The sequence below is a fragment of the Protobothrops mucrosquamatus genome, unplaced genomic scaffold (assembly GCF_001527695.2).
Source record: "Protobothrops mucrosquamatus isolate PMUCROS unplaced genomic scaffold, P.Mucros_1.0 scaffold_224, whole genome shotgun sequence".
Classification (NCBI taxonomy): domain Eukaryota; kingdom Metazoa; phylum Chordata; class Lepidosauria; order Squamata; family Viperidae; genus Protobothrops; species Protobothrops mucrosquamatus.
In genome coordinates this window covers 829,623-857,351 of record NW_015386300.1, presented here as the reverse complement: position 1 = coordinate 857,351, position 27,729 = coordinate 829,623, and the positions used below count along the sequence as shown (strand labels likewise).

Genomic DNA, 27,729 nt, shown 5'->3' with positions numbered 1-27,729 from the left:
CTGACTCAAAGACAGACGCATGCACACACACAATTTTGTCTGGATGAAATTGAAGAGAATTAGATGTGATACTGGAAGAAGCGCCTCTGCCCTGTATCAATGGGATGGAAAGATTCCTCTTGTTACGATCAGGGCTTTTTTTCTCATAGAACGCCCAGAATGGAGTTCCACCACCTTTTTTAGATGGAACCTTGTAGGGTAGGCAAGGCAGGTTGTATGACATATGTGAGTTCCGGCACCTTTTTTTTTTTACAAAAAAAGGACTGGTTACGATTGTGGTGCTGATATGCAAACCATTAAACTATTACCCATGACATGCATTCTCTGGTTCCTTAGAAGTTGTGCACGAAACAATCACTAGAAGCAATTGCCTAGATAGCTGAATTGGACATCCAGTTATGAGACCACAGCCATACCTCTGTAAAAGTTTTGTATATAATTACGTGGATAGTGTGCATATGTTTACTTCTTTTCTATTATTTTCTCATCATATGCTAAATAGTGAAGTAACCCTGTGAAGAACAGAAATAAAATACAAGATCTTCAAAACTATGGAAAAAATTGGAAGGATTTGGGAAGCAGAAAATTAAGCATAACAGTAGTGTTATGCTCCAGGAAGGGAAAAGTGTTTAGGAAATCCAGAGCTATGAAGTATTCCCAAATGGATTGTCTTATTGGGGAAAAGTGCAAATTTGGAGTTAAAAAAAACCCCAATTCCAGTATCAATATAATCCAATTGAGCAGGAAGAACCTTAATGATTCTTAAATTGTTACTTTCTCTTCTTGTCTTGTCTCTTCCTAGTGCTGGAATCATATAAATAAAATAAAAAATTACAGCTTGTGCACAACAAGCAGAAACACTTATGCAACAAAGGTTACAATATTTTCTTAAGAAATCTGGGAAGGACTAAGCTGTACCACCAAAAAACGCATTGTTAACAATGTTATAGCTAATGTTTCTGTTTTTTCTTAATTAAAATAAGACAGTTTACTGTATAGTTGCTACTAAAACAAGTTCAATGTAGCCTATGTTAAAAATTACAGAGATGCAGAGATGTAATCCCCATATACTTCGGGCATGTCTAAATGGAGAAAACCTGTGGGCTGTCAACTCTGTTTAAGCGTATACTTTCTTCTTGAGTGCTGGCCAGTTTTTTCCTCTTACTAATTATGGAGAGTTTTTGATAATAGATGCTATATCAAATTCTTTAATATAGAAATGTTTATTGATAAAAAAAATCACATTTCTCAGTATACATTTCAATTCGCTAGGCTGGAGAGATTTCAATTAATGCTGTTGCAAGGAAAAAACATACTTGCTAAGGGAAAACCCCACTTTGGAGTTTCCATTTACTCAGAGTCTTATTTAAATCAGTTAAGAAATTTATTTCACTTCCCTATCTTGGATTGGGAAGGACTTTGTCAGACTTGATATCTTTTTATCATTTACAAATCTTTCTTATTACTAATTAAAATCAAATCAAGTTTTGGCTTTGGAATAATTATTGCAAATCTCCAGTATATAGAAGCATATTGTATTAATAAATTTTATGGTACAAATTTCCCATTCCCCCCCCCAAAAGAAAACAGGACAGCAATTTATATTTATTATCCAAACTAGGTAGCATCATTAGTGCTAGCACAGGTAGTCCTCAACTTACGACCACAACTGAGCCCAAAATTTCTATTGCTAAGGGAAACATTTGTTAAGTGAGTTTTGCACCATTTTACAACCTTTCTTGCCACAGTTGTTAAGTGAATCACTGCAGTTGCCACGGTTATTAAGTGAATCTGGTTTCCCCATTGACTTTGCCTGTCAGAAAGTTTCAAAATGTGATCATATGTCTCCAGTTCACTGCAAACATCAGTTGCCAAGCATCTGAAGTTTGAGCAGATGACCGTGGGGATGCTGCAACGGTCATAAGTGTGAAAAACGGTCATAAGTCACTTTTTTCAATGCCGTTGTAACTTTGAACCATCACTAAATGAATTGTTGTAGGTCGAGGACTACCTGTACTAACTAGCATTGATGATGTTACCTGGTTTGGGTAATGAAGCAGCTTCAAGAAAACAACCAAACTCAAAGAGCATCACGGACCCGTCATTTCAACCCAGGGCTACAAATGTTCTCCTTTATTGGAATCTATATTTAGCTGCCTTCTTATCTCATTCTTCCTTTGAAGAATTCAGTTGCATTATTTTTAAATTATACTTTATTTTTGGAACAAGCTTGTGAAATAGATTAAATTGAGACACAGTTGATTGTCCTAATAGCATCCAGCTCTTTCCTTGTTGGCCACCTTTACTGATTCCCAGCATATGTTTATGTGTGTTCAAGCATGATAGATGCAGTTTTGAGTTCACACCTTTCTGGACCTTGTCACAAAGGAGGTAAACTTCTTCTCCCCCTGTTACACAGCCTGCAGTCCGATCCATCCGTACAATTTTTAAATTGGATGCATTTGGAGCTTCTGGGGAGACAAAATTAAAGAAAGAATTAAGTCGACTTCTAATTACTTCAGCAACAAGAATTTTCTCCCAACTTGGCTGCATCATCTCCAAAACAGCATTACAAAATATACAACACTAATCCATAGAGTAAAATAAGAAAATATTACAGAAAGTTCTTGATTTATGACCAACTGAACCCAAAATTACCTTTGCTAAGTAAGACAATTGTTAAGTGAGTTTTGCCCCATTTTACGACCTTTCTTGCCACAGCTGTTAAGTGAATTACTGCAGTTGTTAAGATAGTAATATGGTTGTTAAGTGAATCTGGCTTTGCCATTGACTTTGCTTGTCAGAAGGTGGCAAACGATCACTGCAACTGTCATAAATCAATGCCAGTTGCCAAGTGGCCAAATTTTGATCACATGACCAAGGGATGCTGTAACAGTCATAAGTGAAAACCAATCGTAAGTCCCTTTGCAAGACAAAGACTTCTTGTATAGGGATATCCATGCCACTTTTTAATATCAAAAAACATTGATTTGATGTTTTGTAGTTTTACCTCAGTTGCCAATTATGCATTTATTATTTCATTTCTCTAGATGGTTCTCTAGCCACCTTGAGTCATAATTTTGAGATGGGTTGAGATTGTTCCATACACATAGAAATAAATAAGTAATAAATACATAAAAATACGGCCATAAGAAAAAAAGTATTCCATAAAGGTTTATGGATGGGGGAAAGGAAAAGCACAATATAACATTTAATATAGAAATATAAAAACTGATGGCAGAAAACAATCCAGTGGTCCACTGAGTATGCCATTTGAGTGTTTCATTTGTTTTTGTTTTCTGTTTAATTTATTATTATTATTATTATTGTTGTTATATTTTTTATTTTTACTTTTAAAAAAATGTAATAAAAAATAAAATGTAATCCTCTTCTTATGTTCTTATAGAAAGGTTGTATGAATAAAAAGATTGTCAACATTTGATTATTACGTCTTCTTTGATCATTAATATTATTGGTCAATGCTGCTAACATTGGATGTTCCTTCTCTGACAACTGGCACATTCAGCTATTATACACGAGGATTCAAAAGTACAGATATATAACTGGGTTCCAGATGTTCAGTATATCAATACAAAAAAGCAGACACATGGCTGGAAGGCTTATCTAAGACAGAGGATGTATAAAAACTGGCTTATAGAAATTTTGGAAAGTCTGGTATAAAAGCAAAGAACAATTACCAAAACAGCATCTAGCTGTACTGCACAATATGATACAGTATAATCCACAAGGGACTAAATTAAAGTGGAGCTGGTGATGGTATCCCTATCATGGAACCCCTGCTTCCTTTGACAATATTCAACACTGTAAACAAAAGGGGGGAGGGAAAGAGTGATAGTGTGATTGCAGTCATCAGTTTGACTTTTCTGACTCCTTACTTTCATCATATGTATAGAAGTTTCAGTGATGAGCTACTTATAATACCTCTTCGCAACAGCCATTAAATTCTACCTACAAGATTTTACAAGCAGCTCTTAATCACCACTATATCAATTTGAAGATTTTTATCCCATATGAATATTTTGAATTGCATTCTGTATACTACTGTCTTTAAAGATTTTAACTGCAGTGTAGAGAGAATAGTGAAATATAATTCTCTTTGACTTAAGAACCATTTTGTATCATTTGTTTCAAACCATATTTCACTGCATTGACCTAGGGCTTATGCCTAGTGGTTTTTTTATATAACTTCAGTCACAACTTTCAGGAACGATAGCAATCGTACTAACAGGGAGAGGAATATATGTGAATACTGCAACTACAGAAACATTTCTTTAGATATTAAGTGATATTTTTCTGTGTGTTTTTTTAAAAAAATGTAAGCTTTTCATATCCTTTTCAAAACATCAGTTAGGAGAAATTGCTTATGCCTGAATATTCAACCTTACAACAAAATCCTATTCAGACTGGGGTTTGGCTCCAGCATGGAAAGAAAAGTCAAAAGGCACTCACTGCTGTCATATATAGGGTCAGACAAGACAGGCTGAAGTCTTCTTGTAAAGCTACCAGTGCTATCAGGAAGAAATGCAGTGAACATGAGCCGAACAACACTGAGATCCATCTCCTTAGTTTGTTGATGTGCTGCCTGACGAATGATTTCGCGTTCTCGTTCTGCAAACAGTGGAGAAGACAATGGATCATTGTAGCAAAGTGTCTTAATGGTGGTAATGGTAAGTGAAAGAGAAAGCAGGCACAAAAATTGAATTAAGAGGAGGTCTAACCATTTCAGTGACGAAAGCAAGAGGTCAGATGGAAGCCAAAGCGTAGGACACACAGTTGGCATTATAGTAAAGATACATTATATTCAACTTTATGATTCTTCTGAACAGTTTTTTTATATGCTCAAACCTTCTCAAGCATGCACACAAATACCACTGCTATTTCTTCAAGAGATATAGGAAATTCCAAATTCCCCATTCAATTCAAAATCACCCACCCAGCTATTCAACATGCAAAGTGGTTTTAAAAAGAATTACATAATGCATGTTTAAATGCTAAACATTACTTTGACCAAGAGTTAAAGAAAAAGAAAAGGAGTTGACAATATTCAAGAATGTGAGAGATCCATAGATCAGAAACAAATACTGAAAAAGAATCAAAGGAATATGCACCATAAAAGAAATTATTTTCTTTCCCACTGAACGTTATATTAACAAATTTGAAGGAGGTATCATTCTTTTCCTGACTGCTGATCATAAAATATGATAAAAAAGAGACAAGAGGAATTTAAAATAGCATTTATTTCACATGTGCCACAGAGGTAACTCCTGACCTACCTGTTAGCTGCCTCTCCCCTCCACCTTCTACTTGTATATAATTGAGGTCGGGGTGAACGAGGAGTCCTGGATTGTACCCTTTTCTACACGCATCAATCATGCGGGTTTCCAGTGTTTCTAATACTTTTTTCTTTGTAACATGTAATATTCCCAGGTTAGGAAATCTGTAGAGAAATACAAATCATTATATGAAGAAATATCCTATACTTTCTCAGGTATAACATACTGTTTACCCTTATTCCACTCAACATACAGTATTTTCTCTGTCCTCAATCGTTGCAAACTCTGTTGCATTGCCTATGTTTATTCAACTTTTTCTATTTTTGTAAAGCTAAAATATTTAGGCATTAGACCAGAACCAAGAAACCCCGGTTTAAATGCCACTCAAGGACTATATATAGGTCACACTATGATGTTGAGCCAATAAACCCCCTAATTGGGCTATTACAAGCAGGCAATGAGATATGGAAAACCAATTCCTTTGAGCAACTTAGGGGGGGGGAAATCTATAGCTAATGATTGGATAAATTCACTCAAAGGTTTTTTTAAATGCAGGAAAGTTTTTGAGAGCTTGTGTTTCAATAGCAAGAGAGCATCAAATAAGGTATGATGTTTGGATAAGTAGCTTCAAATGATATGTTCTGAATTTAAGTATGCTTAGCAAGAATATGATAAAACTTTCAAGATTAGAAGCAGAATTGAAAACAGTCTGAAATCCTGCACTCAGTTTGATGACAACATGATTCTTACCATCAAAAGAACGAGTCTTTCAAGTCTAAAACACAGCTTCTATTTGGCTATTTTTGCCCAGGATTTTGTGTGTGTATGTATGTTTGCATGTGTATTTCTAAAATCTTCCTATATAACATCAAACTAACACTTAACTGAAACTTAATCCAATCCTAGGAACAATAATATATGTATTTTATTTGCTCTTTTTTTTTAAAAAAAAAAAAGCAGATTAACTAGGGTTTAATACTCCCTTTGTTATTTTGCTCTTGGAATGCAATACTTCAATGAATCCACTGTTTATGTCAACTTCATAATCACTTTTATCTAACTTGAGTAAGTTATTTATTTAATTTAGTAACGAAGAAAGAGGCTAACTATGTAATTAGGGAAGCTAGGGAAGAAGTTTCTAACAAAATGGAAAAACCTGGAAACTGAATTTAAGAAATGTATTTGGGGGAAAGGAAACATTTCCATAAGAATTTCAATTCTATTTTTTTGCTATTCAGTTATTAATCAGGCAGCTTTGAATAAGAAGTTAACTATCAATCTTAGTTCTTCATCTGAAGATCAAGAAAAAAAATCACAAGAAAATTATTGAAAAAATAGCAATACTTAAAAATATTTTTGCAAATATTATATTTAGAAAAGGAATTATTATATTACTTGCTTGGACTTAGCTATTTCAGAATAATGAAACATTTATTTCCCTCAGTACTTCAGTCGTTTTCTTCTATAATTTTCAAGCTAGACAATATAATGAAACTATACCATGATTATTATTATGTATGACTAAAGTATTATAACATTTTGTTTCTCTACCATGACATGCATAGTCAATTTCAATTCATTATGCAAGCAGATTCACTAATAATTGAAGTCTTTTCAACAAATAGCAATAACAACCAAATTCCCATTGGAATTTGACTGTATCTTAACGGTGTGTTCATGCATTCATGTGTATGCCCTGGAGACGTACTTCATCACAGTTTACATATATAGTAATCCTAAATGAAGAATAATCGTCCACAAGATTTTATTATATCCATTTTCCTTCTTGTTCTACTATAGACTGATTTAAACTGCAAAAATTGTAAGTTGGCACCATGCACTTGCAGACTTTCCCATCTCTTCATATTTTAATTGCTAATCTTTTTTTAAAAAGATGGTTTACCACAAATTAGAAAGGTGAGCCAAAGTCAACAATGAGTGAATAAAAACTTTAGATAGAACTGAATCTACATAACATAATTATACAGAAATTGTACTTTATAAGGACACTACTTACTTACCCCACTACCATGTCCTTTGGTCCTGCATTTACTGTGCATACCCCCTGCTCACAATGTTTTCCTACCAAGCTGTGAGCATGCAAGTGGACGTGTTTTCCATTTGTGACTAACTGCACTATTACTTTTGCAGGTCCAACATAATTGCAGATCTGTAGGAAGCAGAATAAACACTTTTATTTCTAAGCAATTATTCTGATTTTACACTGATTTTTGAAATGTATTACATGTGGAGTTCTTGTATGCTAGGAATGTATTTAAGCCTTGTGGCAGGCCAGCATGCAGACGCTCAGTTTAACTTGTGCGGGTGGCGAGCCAAACTGCACATATGCAGCTTAGCTCACATGGGCAGAGCGCTGGCACACACACACACACACAGAGAGAGAGCTTAACTCACATTAGCACCAGGCTGATGCACATGCACACAAGTGCCTACCAGCCCGCCACTCACATGATTTGAGTGGCGGGCACGCACATGCATGCACTCCAGCCAGTCACTCATGGAGCTCAATTCTGAATAGGCCACAGGTTTATTGGGGACAGTTGGGGACCGCTGTTGTAGAGTATGGAATACATTTTTATTTAAAATTTACGAAGAAATGTCAAATGCAAAGTGGCACAGATTTGAAATAAAAACAAGAAAAGGATACTAATATTCATAAATAAACACAATGTTCTGAAATAGCACATAAATAGTTTCAGAACATTTGGACCCAACATTATGGATGAATACATAAAGGAAGCTTTCTATAGGTTAAATCCGAGATATTCAAATTAAAATGGTAAATTAATTGGTGTGACATCTCCATGAATACTGTACACAACAAATAATTTCATTGGAGTTAGAAATAAATATATCACTTATTTCTAATAATTTAATTTTTATTTAGATATAAAATAAAACAATGATAGAACTTCATATTTTTATAAAACAATACTTTTCTTTAGAAATACAAGAAACATATTTAAACCATATTCTCTTAATAAGAAGAGCAAAATGGATTTTGAAACAATCCTTCTAATTTCTCATTGCACATTTATTTTGGGTTGCTATTTGCTCTTTATTTGGGTAAAGCGAAACTGAATGCTGAAAGTAGTAAGCCAGTTTTATAGTCCCATGAAATCCTATTAGACCAGTGATGGCGAACCTTTTAGAGACTGAGTGCCCAAACTGCAACCCAAAACCCACTTATGCATCGTCGAGTGCTGGGTGGGTGTGGCCCATTGGGTGGATGTGGCCAGCTGGGTAGGTGTGGCCCATTGGGTGGGTGTGGCCCATTGGGTGCGCATGGCTGTGGTAGTAACAGCAGACTGGGTGGGACTAAAAAGTTCAATCAATCAGTTCCAACTTTGCAAGATCCTTTTTTTTCCCCTGCAAGAAGTTGAAATTGATTAATTGAACTTTTTTTTTTTGCACACGGCAGCGGAGGCCTAAAGTGAAAAGGTTTTATAAAACCCAGCTGAAGGCCTAGGACTGGGGTGACGGCGCGCGTGCCCACAGAGAGGGCTCTGAGTATTAGACTGTGCTGCAGAGTATTAGACTGTGCTGCAGATTTTTCATGCCTTGACTCTAGCCTTCTTGAAACTAAGATTTCTAAAATAAATTCAGGCACCATCACTGATTAATACACGCAGACAAGTGAAGGTATTCATTTATTCTGAGTTAGAGGATTAAAATATATATCTAGGAGTATCAATTAGTGTCATCTCAGTAGAACTGGGTAAGTATAAAATATACCAACTTGATATATTCAAAATGTAAATATATAATTACAAAAACAAAATATTTAAATTCTGGAAAATGGGAAAATGTTTTCAAAAGACAAATATAATTTTTTGAAAACATTTATATTGAATATGTGTTACAACATACATTTGAAAACCAGAAGAATGATTCCTGGCACTATAAATCAAAATACATGCATACTATTTTTATTAACAGACTTATGGTTAAAAAAGAAGAAGTATGGGGTGGACACAACAGGGAAGATATTTCTGGGCATTTTATAAAGTTCTGTTAATGAAGCATTTAAAACTTTCTTGAGAATGGTCAGTTTTCACTATATATTGCAAGCTTATTTTCAAAATGATATTCCTTAAACAAGAACAGGAAATGAAAGGGAAAGCAAAAGTCTGTATGAAAACGTTTACTGATAAATGTGGAGAAATTCTGTCATGGTGACACCAAAAATAATTTTTATACTAACAGCAATGATTCCAATATATGTTTCCCAGAATACAGACACACAAATCTAAACATACTATTTTAATATTTAGCATTAAAAATGTTTAATGTGTTTAAAACATTTTTTATGTTTTAAACACATTAAACATTTTTTTAATGTTAAATATTTTAAAAAATAACTTTTAGAAGTTTTTTAAACTATCAATAGGCTGATCCAAATTCATTTCAAGTATCTTGGGGCATCTGGCTCCCCATTAGAAAATGCTGGATTCAGATGGGCCTGCTATGGCTCCTTTTATGTTCTTATTTCCAATCCATTTGTGTTCATCACTATGCATTCAAATATTATTTATTGTTAGTTGTATTTTTGTTAAAGTAGTATTGTGCTTCTTTTTCCAACACTGTCCAAAGACAGTCCTACAGTGCGTGTATATGTTACACTTTTATCACCTATATTAGAGATTTCCAACCCTCAGTCTGTGGACTGGTACTGGTCCGTGGCCTGCCAGGAACTGGGCCGCACAAGTGAGCGAAGCCCCACCCGCGCATGCCTGGGATCCAGGCAGCACGCAAAAGTATGTCCCCTGGTCTATGGAAAAACCATCCTCCACAGAAACGATCCATGGCAGTTGGGGCCTACTGACCTATATGTTGATACTGACTGATAAGAGAAGCAATAAAGATAGGATGGGCATTGGCAATAAGAAAAGCACATTTAATATTGGTATAGTTTTATACTGATTCAACAAACAGCACTACAGCCTGGGAGTGGAAAAGGCCCCTAGAGCAGAGGTCCCCACCCACCGTTCCGTGGACCAGCATCAGCCCACGGCATGCCAGAAACCAGGTCTCACAAACAAGCGAAGTCCCATTCATAGAATGCAGGCAGCATACAAAACCATGCCCCTTCTGGTTCGCGGAAAAAACTCTTTCCACAAAACCAGTCCCTGGTGCCCAAAAGGTTGGGAGCTGCTGCCCTGGAGTGCAATCCTAGTGTTGCCTTGTTTCAGTGATTCATGCTATTTATTTATTTATTTATTGGTTTCAAATCCTTTTTGACTCCTAGCAACTGCCTGGACATGTTTCTTCATTTTTCTTGGCATTTTCACAAATGATTTAACATTGCCTTCTTCCTAGGGATTAGAGAGATTGACTGGTTCAAGGTCACCCAGCAAGTTTCATGCCTAAAGTGGGACTAGAACTCACAGTCTTCTAGCCTGAAGTCTTAAGTACTGCACCAAACGGGCTTTCTTTAGTAGCGATTCATGCTCTACTACAGCAAATCAAAAGATGGGTAAAAGTGGGAAAAGCAAAAGAGGACTCTACCCCATCTGTACATGCAGTGTGATGCACAAATATACAAAGGGGTACAATTTGTATTGTGATGCTGAAACATTTGTTACATAGTTTTAACAGAATGGCTGGATATGGCCTTATTTTGCAGAATTTTAGCCATTACTTTCCTTTAAAAAGTACAGATTGTGCTTTATTATAACTTCTATATTCTCCAAAGATGGGATATTGATAATAATAAAACCCAGAAAGTTTAAATTTGGAGGGAAATGTTTGTATGTTGCTACCTAAAGTGACATCATTATACTTAATTTGAAAAGATGGTGCTGCATAAATCAACAGCGCATTATAAACAGAGCAAACTCCACAGAAACTAATTTATCTGATTACATGTGAAGTAAAATATATGGTGCTATATAGATCATAACAAGTAATAATTATTCAGAACAATCTAACATATTGGAGGTCTTTCCATTCATGTAAATGAAGCACCTTGGTTGAAGGCAGACAGTCAGAAGGAAACAGAACACAAAATATTCCATCTTCCAACTGGCTAAACTTGAAATAAAAAGCAGGTACTAACAAGCTACTAAGGTAGCCTTAAGGAACTTCCCCATATTTATCTGCCAAACTCTCTTTGCAGGTATTGTCGTGTAAAGATTTATATAAATAAAAAGAAAGAAAATAGAAAAAAAAGATATAATACTTTCAAATAAAAATAAAAATCACTGACAGTGCACTCTTTATATGTCTATTCTGAAGCAAGACCTATTGTTAATCATAATTTTTCTCAGCTAAAAATATACAGAATTGAAGACTGAGTAATATAATTATGATAAAAGATTAAAGGCAAGTTGAAATAATAAGAGGGGAAATACCCATAAAAACCCCACATGCCCTGCCCATTTCCATAGATATGAGAACATCTCTGACATATTTTCCAAAAAGACACAATATAAATGAAATAAACAAAAAGTTTATTTATTTTAAGGTTCTCAGAGAGTTCTAAGAAATATATGTGAAGTCAACGTAGATATCTTAAGAAGAGCTATATTTACACATTCACAAACAAACCGTTAAGATGTTGGGAGAAACAAAGTAAGATCTTAATTTTAAGCCCAAAAGGATATCCGTAGTTGAGAATTGGTAATGCTCTCCCCCGCATTATCTTATTTATCTTATTCATCTCCATGAGAAACATTTTTCTCTGTAGCTTGACTCATTTTTCATACTGGAATCAATGCCAGAAACAGAAGTTCCTTCATGAAGATAAAGTAGGAGACAGAGAATAATCCAGCAAAGGTTTCCCCTGTCCAGTTATGTCCAACTCTAGGGGGCAGTGCTCATCTCCATTTCCTAAATGTGTATGGAGATTCTCAAAATCCAGCTCATGGTTGTTCCAAAGTGCTTTTCCAAAGGCAAGTGGACTTTCTTAGTTTTTTTTCCAGTTTTCCAAATTAAAAAAGTCCAACTGCCTTTTGAAAAAGTACCTATAGGACTCCATTTCCTAGTCGAGGGAGCCAGTGTTGTCCAAAGATGCTTCCATGGCCATGTGGCTGGCACGACTATATGCTGAGATGCACAGAATGCTGTTACCATCCCACCAAAACGGCACCTATTTATCTTCTTACATTTGCATGCTTACAAACTGCTAGGTTGGCAGGAGTTGTGGCAAAAACAGGAGCTCACCCAGCCACAAAGTCTTGAACTGCCAACCTTCCAATTGACAGCCCAGTGTCTTAATTACTAGGCCACTACACCCCCGAGTACAATACAATTAACCTTAAAAAGATACCCATTTTTATGTAAAAATAGAAGCACAGACTGATCTATCACAATTATAAAAATAACAAAGATGTCTTCAAAAAGCCAGTATAGCCTTATGAGGAAACAATAATTGTTTACACTGTGGTTAAACAATATGGTCCTGTATCTTTGTAACAGGAATTACAGTAAAAAAAATAACTTCAGAATACTGCAAATCATTGCTGCAGAACTGAGCAGTTGCAAGGGTGATGGTATCATAATGGGAAATGTGCCATCCAAATATTGCCCAAATACATGTTGGGCGAGGGCTTTCATTATGAGCTACAACCTCCATCTTGCCTGCCCTCAACTGCAGATATACCATTGGTGTTGGTACTATAATCAGAGGTCATAACTCTTTCTCAGGAAAGAGCAGGGTTAGCCCTCAAAGACATTCAAGACATACATGCTAACCTCTCAATATGGACACAATCCGCTTCTCTGAAGATTGTACATATAGTATATTGATAATTCAGCTACAGCTGAGAGAAGATATAAAACACTTCAGCTAAAGATATGTAAAAGCACAGATGTCTTTACAGTAACCAACACATTCAGAAATAGTAGGATTTGAAAATCAAACCAGACCCTTTTGTAATATTTTTTAAGGAAATGAGTTGGATTTGCTCAACATAGCCCCTGTCTGATGAAGCTATTTCCCTGCTTGTGAAGAGAAGCAGAGCAAGAATGAAAGGTCTGAATTTATCACAATGCAGTTGGATAAAAATAAACCAGGATGTCTTTGAATCTCAGCTTATTGTTTTATGAAAAAAATTTCCAAGCTCAAAAAGATCTCAATAATTGTGGACCTTGAATTAATTCTTGTCTGGCTAAATCTCATCCCTCACTTCTCAATGTTGATACAACTGGGGATTTAATCTAATTTACCATTTATTTCCAATGAAGTCTGTAAAGACCATAGAAGCAACCTTAAGTAAAATCACTTTTGAGCAGCAAAGTATGTCCTTTCTTATTCTGTAGAGTATCACACAAATCAATAATAATGATCAATGGTAATGATAAATAAATATTAATCATATTAAATATAGTAGTTATTAACTTACTTTGACTTGTGGATAAGACTTTTTGTTCTTTTCACTAGAAGCTCCAGGAAGTCCACCATGGGATGGTCCTTCACAAACATAGCGGAAACGAAAGCCTCTCTAAGGAGATTAGTTTTGAAGAATTAAAGAACAGTTGATTTAATTACAAATTCCTCAATAAGATATCCCATACAATACAGATAGATAAATCAGCAATATCCCATACAATACAGATAAATATTCACATACTTGTTTATTAAAATATTTATCTATTTGCCTATTTATTATAAAAACTGTAGCTATTTTAAATATTGTAATATTGTAATAACTACATAATTTAGCAAATATATTTCCAGGTGATACTGCAGTGAACGTTACGCTTTCCTTCCATCAAGTTCATTAAAGGCCTACTATAAATTAAAATTGAAAGACAATTTCTAGCAGATATGTCAAATAATTTTTGTACAAATACCTTATGCTACAAAAAAGATCATGAATCTCAAGTATTCTGAATGAAATTCTGATGCTGACTAAATGTAAGAAATAAGCTGTTCTTTTATAGTGTTTTCTTTCAGGATAAATAAATTGAAATCTGATTACCATTTTTTAACTCTATTAACAATAACATTTCCCAGCAGATGACTTTCATCTATAGAAATGTTCTTCTAACTATAAATAGTGATGTGAATGTTCTACTTGGTTTTCTTTTGTTTCTACTGGCTTATCTTAATTTGAAAATTCTTTTTCATTTTTCTTTGAATATTTGTTCAATAAAAAAGACAAAGAAGAGCTAACTTTAAAGCCTTAATAACAGTTTTTCAGTCTGTTCCCCCATTTTAACATTAGAATTGCATTCAGAATTTGTCATAAGTGCTTCGGCATTGCAAGTCACTTTTCTTTCCCCTCCAACCTTTTGCTTTTTATAATACTGAAATTTTGATTTTAAGACCAACTAAAGCTTTCCCCTTTTTGTATCATTTTGGCTGATTCCTATAAAGACTATGCTTCCCCATGGATGTTGGATTTTTTTCAAGATCAGAGCTATTATTTCAAAATTTGTTATTTACATTTAAAAGTAGATATCTGCACAACATTAATGAATCGTAACATTTAGTAGTAATGCTGAGAAAATAAAATAATGAAATTTAAATGAAAACTTCCATGTCTTAAATCTTAACGTGACACAAAAAAAGGGAGAGCTGGGAGCTTTGATTTTCCTTTAGCAGAACTTTTATCACCTATACACTATTATTTTATTTTTTTATCCTAAACTTGTTTGTGGAAACACATATTCAGCATAGCGCAGCTGCTACACAAGGCTAAGTTGTCTTAATTCTGTATCATTTACAATGCTTTGTCAAAAACATATTTCATACAGAGAACAGTTTAATTTTGGGGAATCCTTTCAACTTGTCATTCATAGGAAAAAATATTATTCTTCAAAAAAACAAACAAACAATGGTTCCAAATAGCCAGCCAATTTTACAAAATTGCAGCCTTCTTGCCAGCCATTCTTGTCTGACCGGCTCGGGCATGTCTAATATGCATTCACTCATCTCAGATGTGACATCTACATCTGCAGGAAGAACAGTTCTGGGTCACCTGCAAAGTCAAATGACTGAAATCCCTCTCTCTCTGTTCGGAGGGAAAATGTTTACATTTGAAACACTACAATCAGAATTCTGAGAGAAAGTGACCAAGAAGCTAGAGTGAAGTTGGATTCAAGGGATAGAACTCAGATTTCCCTCCAATCTCTGGTTTAAGTTTGAAATGGCAGGAAGAAGGATTTCTTAAGGAAAAATGGTGTAAAGTTAATATCTGTTCCAGATATTCTTTAGAGGAATAGATAAATGTTAGATATGAACTGGACTGAGTTGATTTTTTTTCTGTATTTTTAAGTCCAATTTTGTCTTTAATTATTTTCTTTATACATGCTCAGTGCATGTGGGATTTGTGCAAAACAGCTACTTTTTATGTCAGACTTGCTTCTAAATAGAGGCAAAATAGTATGATTTGTATCAGTATAATCTACTGAAATTCCTGCATTTTTCTTCACTTTTTTCTGTTGGATGTTCCTGGAAAATGTTGTGCCTGATTTGAGCAGCCCTACAATTTTATTTTCTTCCACCGTTGATTGTTTTGCATTTAGCTTCTTAAAGTTTGAAGGGAACTTTTATATCCTCTATTTTACATTAAAATAAAGTTTGTTTGTATTTGTCTTGTGAAATCTCACCTTGAAAAAAATGAGGATGAGATGAAACATCTCAATGCAACAGAGTCAGGGTAACTATACAATTTATCTCATTTGTCATTATTTATTTCCTTTTATTAGCTAGGAAGCTGCATAGGCTACGTGAACCTTATTTTTCTCATTTGCTGAAGTTGGGGGAAGGATAACAGATAAAGGTGGTGGTAATGAGAATTTCTAAGGAGTTATATCAAAGCAGGAAATAGAGGGACTTCTGGAGGAGATGGGATGAACTGAAGATGACTCCTTAAAAGTGAAGCCAATGAACATAGCAAAGGTCAAGGAACTGGTCAATGCACTGGTTTCTTGGAACATCTTCAAATAAGGATAAGACAGGACATTGCTTACATATGATGCTGTGAGTCTGATGGCTGGTAGACTGCTGGATCAGCCATCTTGGTTGCAACTGCAGGGAAGACTTTTAAAGGACACCAAGTTCACAAATCTCACTTTCTATCACTTTCAGAAATTTCCTATTAACTATTCTAAAGATGTTACAGACATTCAGAATGATAGGTTTGAAAAGCCTTTATTGGATGAGTTTATCTTCAATTCTAAACAAAAGAAATATTAAGCACAACTTTAAGAACTTAAAGAATTTGACCTAAACAGCAAAAATCTAAGATTGAGATCAAATAAAGTTATAAATGAATTACGGGTCCAGATAAATTTGGAATATTGATTTCTAATATAACTTTTTGGAATTAACTATAAAAATGATCACTTACTTGTGGGAAACAGACTTTTTTGGTTATCCAGGCAATTGAAAGTCATAACAAAAAAAAGTTATGATTTTAGAAACGGGAGACCAGAGGAAACTAAAGATTTTAAGCAGAAGAAAAAAGGCAAAGTCTGGTGTCAATTAATACTGGGGCCTACAGACTGATACAAAAGGTCGTAACGTCAGAAACATTAAAGGAGATATTTGAAAAATGGAGTCAGAAGTTAGTAACTACAACATCAACTCTGTTATAAACATGTCTACTTCTATAGGGAGACTATGTCTAAAATATTAATGAAAAAAATGAAAGATGTGGAACAAATTTTATCTGGTACAATAAAAATAGTACAGAATATAGAACTACAAATGACAGACCAACATAATGATTAGGAAAAGAAACTTTACAAAAAGTGGCTAAAGTTTTAAAAATTAAAAGGGAAACAAAATGTGTTGTGTCCTGAGCCTGCAGAAGCAGGCTCGGGACGTTGCAAGAGTCCCGGGCATTTGCAAAAGCTGCCCGGGACCAGACTGAGCGGCGCCGGCCTTGCGCGCATGCGTAAGGCGGGAAAAGACAGCCTTGTGATTGGTTGACATTGCCCGGGGATCAGAGGGTATAAATAGAGGCCTGCGTGCCTCTGCTCGGTTCGTTCGTAGATTGTAGTCAGAGAATAAAGACATGTTGGAAATGCATTGCTTCAAGCGCCATTATTCTCCGGACTTAACAAAATGATTAACCAAGAAAATAATCTGGAAAGTTTTCTTATTGGATATACAAAAAAGCTTGTTAAAGTCTTGAAGAAATCTATGCAATGGAATGAAGAAGAATCAAAGAGCTATCAAATCTGTTGCCAATATTTGATTGAACTAAAGATTAAGACTGTTAGAAGAAAAAGGATGGAATATACAGTTGGTTTGATCAAGGTTAAATAAGGTATGTTCTGGCAATACTTTATGGACTTTTTGTTGACACCAAGTTGATTTTTTTTATTTAGTTATAGATAAGCAATGCTATATGGGATGAAAAGGTATCTATTTAATCTTATGGAGTAAAACGTTATTAAAACTGTTTATAGTTATGATGGTTGGAAGTCACTTTTTATATTTCTCTTTATTATATTCACTTTTGGCTTCTTTCTTTTTTTTGCACTTTTTATTCTTTCTTTCCATTCTCTTCCCTTTAATTTTAGTTTGTATTAGTTTTTACTATTGTAATTAACATACTTAATACATATATAGAGACATATAAATATAGATATACAGATATTAATAGCAGGAGATAAAGTTTGGATAAGAAGATCCCATTTTTGGGACAGATGATTTAAGACCACAAGACTTTCATCTATTATGATAATCATACTATCATAATGATAAAAGTTTGTATAAAACGTGTTTTCTTTGTATAGCATTATCTTCAATAGTTGGGCTTTCACTATGCTAATTTATTAACCTTGCAATATTAAAAAAGAAAACAATGCTCTTATCTTACCTGTTTAGGTTGTTCAACTATTTGAAGATATGGCCCATCAGCTAGTAAAAAAGATAATGAAGAAAACAAAAGAGTTCATACAAATGTTGTATTACTGAAGACGTTTTGCAAATAATGTTTTAAGAGACTGAAGACATATGTATGACTAAAATTCCTGGTTGATACGTTCAACAAAGAAAAATCCTAACAAAATAAAATAGTGGTACAATCATATAGACATAGCTATATATATTTCTTAACAAGAAAATTTCTAGAAACCTATTTCTAAGCAAATAATAGCTTGCAATTATTTATTTAACTATTTATATTGTCAATCATTTTGTACTTTGGGACAAATGCAAGACAACAACAAAAAATGGCAATTTCAATCCAGGTTAAGTCCACAAATCACTATACACAAAGATGAATAATTTCAAACCATAAATCAGTTTATTAAAAAATACAACAATAATCAATAATATAGAAAGCCAAAGGAAATAAACATCCAGTAACAAATAAGGCATAAATAATAAATGAAAGATTTTAAAAGATTTTAAATGGGATGACCCGAAAAGATATTAAGGCAAGTAGAAACCAGATGTTCTAAAGAACAATTCGCAGCACAAGGGGATTGCAATTAAAAATACTTCCTTTTTTGGTAAATATTTTAGACAAAAGAAATGCAGACTTTCTGAAATTGCTCAGTTTTTACATAAACCGATTTGTTGCTAGATATTTATATATGTTTTAAATTATTTTGATAATAATTTTATTAAAGATTAGATAAAAACTAATACAAACTTATGATACAAATATAAAAAATAAAATGAAAATGAAAAGTGTCAGTGCAAAATTTAAAAAGGATAAAAATAGTAATTAAAAACTAAGAGATAAGAAATGACTTCCCTCTTTACCAAGACAAGCACAATTTCAGTAACTTATCACCTTTTCTGATTTTTACAACAAAATATCTCTTCTTCCCATATCTCATCTTATCTACAAATTTTAAAACCTTCCCACTTAGTTTTACTCAGCAAAAGTCCAGAGTTACCAGAAATAACACATATATGCATGTGTGTGTGTGTTAGCCTTAAACAGATAAACCATGTTTGTATTCCTTTCTTTTCCTTTCCTTTTAACACCGTAACTTATCATTTGCTCTGAAAATACAACAAAATATTTCTTTGGGTTCCTTATGCTCTCTGGGCTTGGTTGTTTTCTTGCAGATGTTTCATTACCCAACTAGCTAACATCATCAGTGCAAGAAAACAACCAAGCATAGAGAGCACCAAGGCTGCCACAATTCAAACCTGAGCTGTAAATGGTCTCTTTTATTGACAAAATATCTCTTTTTCCTATCTCTTTTCTGCTATCTATAAATAAATCTTTAAAGCCTTGCATTTTAAAATTATTTTTGAGCTTTAGAAACATAGAAAACTACAGCATAAAAAGACCTAGTGGTCCATCAAGTCTGCCCTTGGAGGGTTTTTTTTATTTATTTTTATTTTTTAATTTTTTGTCAGGTGATGGACACGTGTTTATAATTTTTTTAATTTTAGGGAAACAGGTCCAAGATTCAAAAGGCCACATAACAATCTTTCAGGGATAAAAAAAAGTAAACCATGCCAAGAAACATGACAAGATGATCGAATTGTTATTTTATTGTAAGGCTACATTAACAAAATCTTGCAAGTCTGAAGACATAAACTTCCTACCCCCACTTTTGACTGCTTTATCCATTAGTGCAGGTTGTTCCTAAGTTTTTTTCTCTGACCACCAAGCTATGGGGCTTCTGCCTTTCTTTTCTGAGCATCTCCATCTCTCTTTCCCCGTGGATATTCATACATTCTTTTACAAAAACAGAGTTTTTCCTGCCATGGTTCCTAATATGAAGGAATCTGTCTTTCCTCGTGAAGATTCTTCATATAAGTACATGGACATGATTTATATATACACTTAGGTTTTCTGGGCTTTGGCAATGCTAAATAAATGAAATACCAACAGCAATAGCACTTAGATTTATATACTGCTTCACTGTGCTTTACAGCCTTCTCTAAGCAGTTTACAGAGTCAGCTATGGCCCCCAACAATCTGGGTTCTCATTTTACCAACCTCGGAAGGATGAAGGCTGAATCAACCCTGTGCCGGTGAGAATCGAACTGCTGGCAGTGGGTAGAATTAGCCTGCAATACTGCATTCTAACCACTGTGCCACCATGGCTCATAAAGCTAAATAGCTAAACAGCCGAAGTTCAACAATAGCCTTATCTTCCAATCATCTTCATATGTAATAAATAAAGAATAGAAGAAATTAATATTCAAAGAGGAAGTCATGATACACTCTGAGTTCACACATTTCCCTGTAGCAGACAAGAAGTTACCATTCCCATTTTTCAAGTAATAAAGAACGCGAGAATGGAAATCATTCATACTTCCTTGCACTGTTGTAAAAATCATGCAGGTTTGCTCTTAACTCATCTGTGGTGTTTTAATTTGGAGAACTAGGCCTAGCAGACTATAGCAACAACAACAACAATAGAAAAAACTCCTGTCATCTTTACACAGTTGCAAAGAACAGGGTATTTGTTTTCAGGAAGTCCCCAGATTTCCCAGGTATTTTTCCTACACACAAAACACATACAAATACAAGAAAGAACTGTGCAGTGATAATATCAACAGGAACAGAAAATGTTCATTTGAAAGCACAATCCTTTTTTTTGTGCAAAAATTCCTTTCCATCATCAGTATATATAGTTATTATTAATGAATGCTATCAATCAAGCAATAATGGCTCTTACTTGTGCGAAGTGGCAGATCAGTTGAAATCATGCTTGTGTTATTGTACAGCTGATTCATCCCCAAGGGGAAATGGTCCATTGCATATACCTGTGTTAAGAATATTTGTATTTTCAGTAAGTCTAGTTATTTCAGCTTATAACAACTAATTTAAAAATCAAATACTATGAAAGTAATCCTCAACTTATGACCACAGCTGAGCCCAAAATTTCCACTGCTAAGCAAGGCAATGGTTAAGCAAGTCATATCCCATTTTATGACTTTTTGCCATGGTTGTTAAGTGAATCACTACAGTTGTTAAGTGAATCAGGTGGTTGTTAAGTGCATCTGGATTCCCCATTGACTTTGCTTGTCAGAAGCTCCCTAGGATGGTTACCAATGACAGTGCCAGGATCGTGGGATGCTGCAATCACTGTGAATATAGCACCTAAAGTTTGATCACAAGACTGTAGGGATGATGCAGTAGTCAAAAGTATGAGAACTGGTCATAAGTCATTTTTTTCAGGCCATTACAACTTTGAATGGTCATTAAACAAATTGTTGTAAGTTGAGGACTACCTGCAACTTTTTGGTGGCTATATTTTATCCTGCACAATTACTATCTGTGCTATTAACAGTAACTGGTTTGAATTGTCCTCTCTTAACCATCTAGTATAGCTGACAGTGAAAAGTCCAAATACGATTGTGAACCAATCAATATGGAAGAATGACATGTTAAAATTCAGTGGTCAAACATACTGAAGTTAAACTGACGATGCAGTTTAGGTAAAAAAAAGTACAAAAAATACTATATAACTACAGGTAGTTCTCAACTTACAATGATTTGTTTAATGACTGTTCAAAATTACAACAGCACTAAAAAAAATGACCTTATGACCTTTTTTCACACTTACAACTGCAGCATCCCCGTAGTCACATGATCAAAATTCAGACGCTTGGCAACTGACTCATATTTATGACAGTTGCAGTGTCCCAAGGCCATTTTATTACCTTTTGCGACCTTCTGACAAGTAAAGCCAATGGGGAAGCCAGATTCACTTAACAAATGTGTTACTAACTTAAGAACTGCAGTGATTCACTGAACAACTGTGGCAAGAAAGGTTGCAAAATGGGGCAAAACTCTCTTAACAAATGTCTCATTTAGCAACAGAAATTTTGGGCTCAATTGTGATTGTAAATTGAGGACTACCTATATAACAATATGGGTCTGCAAAACATTTCATTTTGAATCTCTTTGCACATGTTTCAATAAACATCCATTTCAAGTGTGAGTGGCTGTTTTAAGACTGTTTCACATTCACTGTCTTTCAACCCAAGATATCTCACAGAATTGTTGAGTGCAAAATAAGAGAAGACCCTCAGGGTTCACTTGGAGATAAATGTAATAAATTTATATATTATGTATTCATGTAATAACTAATAAACTCTAGTTCTTCCAAAGGAATCAGCACATTCTTTTCCTTCAAATATATTGAGATTATACCTTTAATTCAACGACCTAATCCCATATGCCATTATTAAAAAAAACCCTAAATACTCCTGATATAACTATGAATTATCCCATTTCTGCCTCCATTTCTCTCTCTTTCTCCTGTTACTTCCCATATCAATGTTTCTGTTCCACATTTCTGAGGATTTGTTTATACACGAGGTTAGTGTCATTGGGACACATTTTACAGCACGTGTGCATGAAATCACAAAGAAATGGTGATAGGCATGGAAATTTACAAAAATATGAAATGTTGCAAGTTGGTCGTTGTCATTAGTTCAATATCTTATGCCATATCAGTTTATTTTTAAATTTTCATTTTGGGGAGTAAATGGGCATACTTCTAAACAATGCAACAGGCTGGAACCTCTAGCATTTTTTATTTTTTACCAATATTTTGTTTCTTAGAAAATCATAGCTCGTATAAGGTTCAGACTCACTTTGTTTTGCAATATGCCATCTTTGCTTTTTTTATTTAAAAAGCAATAAAAAACTAAAGCTACCTGGGATGGGTAGCCTAATGGGCACTGTGACTAGTATCCTTACCCATATTCATTGCCTCTCTGTGGTGCAGATGATCAAACTAATTTCCAGCAATTGTGCAGTAGATCTGTGTAGGTGGATGCTATTTATTTGGAAATTTAGCCTTTCACTACTTTCAATATCATACATTACAGATTCATCAGTGTCAAAAAGTTACAACTCCCACTCATTAATGAACAGATGAAGAAATATCTAAATTATAGTTATGACTCATTCAGGATACACTAACCTAAAAATGCAATACCAAATAAACTATTTATATGTCTGCTTTCAAAAAGTCTATTTCACGTCTTTAGAAGAATAAGTGACTCTCTGGTCTCTTGTGTTACTTTCAGCTCTTTTTTTAAACAGGATATCAGACAGCTTTGAAACTAATTCTAGAGTATAGATTAAGAAAACTTCTTTTTTGAAATAAATATACAAATTAAGGGGTACGGTGATTTTAGCTAAAAAAACAAGTGACAGAAATGTTAACATAAAAGCTCCTTAACTCCAGTTTGGTCTAAGAATTAAGGCATCAGACTAAAATCAGGACACCATGAGTTCTAGTTCTGTTTGAGGCACAAAGTCAACTGGGTGACCGACCTTGGGACATTCATTTTCTCTCAGCCTTATGGTAGGAAGCAATGTCAAACCACTTCCAAAATCTTCCTGAGAAAACTGCCGAAATTTGATCAGGCAGACTCAAGGAGTCAACAATGACTCAAAGGAACCAAAAACTACAGTAGCCCTCCCCCCAAGCTTGGAAGAAATGAAAAAAAATCCAAAACAAAAACCCAACCTACTGTCACTGATCCAATGTGATTAATAGTAGTATCAAAAGAAAAGTGGTTTCAAGACTACCGGATCATAATAAAGAATAAGATATAAATTATGTTTATTTACTATTTTGATCCGGACGGTAAGCTTGTTTGTTAAAGTATGACATTATTGTTGGGGGTTACCCCACTACTGTACCTACCCTCTTTCCATCCCAAATTCCCCATGCCCGTCCCTCCCCATACCTGAACTCTCCCTATTCTTTCCTCATTTATATAAAATATTTTTTAAAAAAAGAATAATTCTTCCCTTCCCCCAACCTCTGTGTTGGCTTGGCTTCTTACTCAAATTGCTTAAGGTTAAAGGAATAAGGGAATAAGGAAAATCTTACTTAAGGTATTCCCACTTCTTGAAAAGTTCTTCTCAGTATAGTGATGAGAATTTGTGTGTCCATCCTGATAGGTAGCAATGGGAAATTTACTTAGCTTTTAAAATATCAGAGGTACAACATACTAAATCAATGACATGTCTGGACATTGTTATTATTCATTTACTATGCTACATCTCTGATATTTTAATGCTTCATTATGGGATACTTCATGTATTTTCCTGAATTAGGCATCTTTTAAATGTTTTGTAGAATGTACAATGTTCTGACAGCCTTCATTTGTTAAAGCAAAAATATAATAATATAGTTTTTACACTTTAATATTTCCATATTACTATTATTAGGTACAGATACTCACCTGATGTTCTCCCATTCCCAAGAGGTAAGAATTCTCATCTGCCATTCTGAGAGCTGAAACAATTAACCAGGCATGGATAACTCAGTACATAGTCAGCAAATGACCAAAATGACTAATTTTAATACTAAAATTATTGGCAGTAGGAGGGAACAAAATTCAGAGGAAAAACAATCTATATTGTCCATCTATATAAGAAAGAAATTTGTCAAATACTCCAGCATCTATAAAATCTAAGAAAATAAAGATGGCATCTGCAAATCAAAGTCTCTGTTGCTTTTGCTCATTTTTGAAAGATAACACCTATATCCCCAACCAACAAAAACAACCATCAACAAACCACACATTTGGGGTATACTAGTATATATTTCACCTCCCAGGATGAGCTCATCTAACATCCTGTTATCTTTAGATCTTCAAAACCTTTTTGAAGGCTAACATTTACAGGGGCCGTGAAATTATGGGGAGCTGGAAGCTATCATTCCACAGGGTGCACAACAGAAAAGATACAATGGAAATATTTCAGAACTGCTTTTCACAACCAATGAGAAATTAAAATGCCATCTGCATAAAGCCTGTTACGTTTATGCTAAAATAACTCTCTAGCTAGTTTTCTTTACAAAATGTGTTTGTTTCGTGAAAAAAAAAGAAGGGACTTTAAAAGATAACCAATGAACACAAGATTGATCATAAAGAGTGCTGTAGGATGACTGTAGTTGAGCAACAGTCCGTTTGGGTTTGGAACAAATGCATTTCACCAGTACAACATCAAAAATAGTTCTAGTCACAGCATGCCAAGGCACAATTTCTAAAAATGTGTTTCCTCATAAGTCTTCCCTAGAAGGAATTGAGACATAGCAGAATAAGTGCTCTTGCATAAGCTCCAAGGCTGTAGAGCAGAGTGATATATTACAACGAAGATTTCACTCATGAGATTTCCATAAGAAAAGTGTCCCACGTCTCTAACTAATAGGTATGATTACATGAATCTGATGTAATTTTGGATGATTCAAGAATAAGCAACATATGTATGTAAATTAAAAGTATTAGAAAAAGGTCATCAAAAAAGCAGAAGTAATCTGAGACATAGATTATATTCTACAAGCACCAATGCACAAGATTTTAAGTTCTAAAATGTTAAATACAGCAGCCTTCCATTGGTTAATAATAATAATAATAATAATAATAATAATAGTAATAATAATAATAATAATAATAATAATAATAATAATAATAATAATAATAATAATAATAATAATAATAATAAAGTTGGAAGGGACATTGGAGGTCATCAAGGTTAAGATACAACCAATTTTAAATGTAATATTAACAACTTGTCTTTTTACTAGAAAAATACTTGGTTTAATTTAGCTAACCAGCTCTTTGAAGAATAACAAAAGAAATTAAGTATATTACAAATTTTGCCTTTCTAGAAGAATTACTGAGAATTTAATATTAACATATTAATATTATTAATTATATTTATACCTGATACAAACATATATTAATAAACAAAAACAAGATATTTTTCTATATTTGTTCTATCTTTTGATCCTAAATTTAATTTTAGAATTAGAATGAGAGAATAAAGCATTTTAGACTTTAGTGGCTAGATTCAGGTATCACACTAAACCATCATATGGTTTAATCTTTGGCTTATTTTATGTACAGACAGTGTAGAGAATGCCATTATGTTACCAGTATTAACAAAAAATATGTGTCACATGGACTTTATTTTTATTGTTATATGCTAACAATAAACTTGCTTATATGTTTAGCACAATCCATAAAACTTGGAAATAGCGGAAGTGAAAATAATTTCTCTTTCCTTTTTTCATGTGGTCAGATCATCATCATCATCATCATCATCATCATCATCATCATCATCATCATCTAAATATATATGCTGTCTAATTTCCAACTATCCTAATTCCCAACACTCCTAACAATATCCTTCCTGGATAGCCTCATCAGCAGAAGCAACAACAGCAAATTAGAAATACAAGTCTATCTTAAAATCACCCACACCAAGCAAGAATTCCATTACCAAAGTAATAACCCAATTTCCCACAAGACAAGGTGTGTAAGAATGCAATTTAGATTAGCAGAAACACACTGCAGCAACCTTGAACATAAGAAAAGGGAAACAGTTCGTCTATATATTTTCCAACAAATGGATACTCACACAACTTTATCAAAAAGTGCCTGACCACTCAACCCACTACAGCACAACCAACATAAGCTGTGAAAGGGATAACAACTATTTCAGAAACCACCAACAGATTATTACCATCACATGACATCACTGTAGCACACAAACCAACTAAAGCCCTCCAAAATATCTTAAGTTAACCAAAAGACACGTAACCGCAGAAGAAAAAACAGGAGTAATCTACACCATGCAATGTTAAGAACTGCATCAGCCACTATGAAGAACAGTCAGAAGACTAGCAGATCGCATCAATGAACCAACAAGCAATCAAACACATGACGAAAACTTCTTAATTGCACAACACAAGGACAGACTTCACCATAGTTTCAATTGGGAAACTTCGAGCATCCTAGACCAAGGCAAATCCAAAATTGCTACAGAATTTATGGAAGTCTAGCACTCAGACAAATCAGCCATCAACCAGAACCTACTATTCAAAAGAGACAATCAAAAAGCCAGAAGACCACAACACCTACTTGTCAGCAATCAACATCCAGATAAGCGAAGATTACGGTCAAGTTTAATATCAGACCAATAATCAAACAGTAAACAATACCCTAATCAAGGAACTACCAACTCAGACAAACAGTAAATAACAGCCTAATCAAGAACACTCCTACCAACAATGAAGGCAAGACACTTGTATATAAACAGACAGCAAACCCTATTCCTTTCTAGTACCAATGAAGTTATCTGTCTGAGTAATGAAACATCTGCAAAAAACAACCAAGATCAGACAACACAAAGGACCCCAAAATCCTAATTTGTCTTCTCTGTTTCAAGCAACCCTGAGAAAACCTGATGTTGAAGATGGACCCAACTTCAAAGCACAATATAGCAATAAACGAAAAACAAATAGAAACAATGTTTGGGGAATAGAAAATTAAAATAATCATNAATCATAACATATAGGACCCTGACAAAATCCAATGGGTGGGACCAGTGGTGGGATTCAAATATGTGAACAACCGGTTCTCTGTGTGGATGCCGCTTCCGAAAGTCCATTCTGGGCCTGGGCAACAAAAAATTAGCTATTGGTTCTGCCGAAGTGGTACGAACTGGCTGAATCCCACCACTGGGTGGGACCTGCTGAAAAAGCCAGATCTTTATAGCTT

General features: G+C 34.3%; 1 protein-coding gene across 1 annotated transcript in view; it reads right to left on the bottom strand.

The window, feature by feature from the left end:
- The window catches only part of NFKB1 (nuclear factor kappa B subunit 1), a 71,565-nt gene that overhangs the window by 33,048 nt on the left and 10,788 nt on the right, over positions 1-27,729 (bottom strand). Inside the window, exons 2-9 of the mRNA XM_015828369.1 lie at positions 24,406-24,458; positions 20,871-20,958; positions 18,095-18,135; positions 13,661-13,759; positions 7,316-7,464; positions 5,295-5,458; positions 4,471-4,629; positions 2,367-2,471 (exon numbers count right to left, since the gene is read on the bottom strand). Of these exons, the coding sequence (XP_015683855.1) occupies positions 2,367-2,471; positions 4,471-4,629; positions 5,295-5,458; positions 7,316-7,464; positions 13,661-13,759; positions 18,095-18,135; positions 20,871-20,958; positions 24,406-24,450 (850 nt within the window). The 5' untranslated portion in view covers positions 24,451-24,458. The remainder of the gene's footprint in view (positions 1-2,366; positions 2,472-4,470; positions 4,630-5,294; positions 5,459-7,315; positions 7,465-13,660; positions 13,760-18,094; positions 18,136-20,870; positions 20,959-24,405; positions 24,459-27,729) is intronic.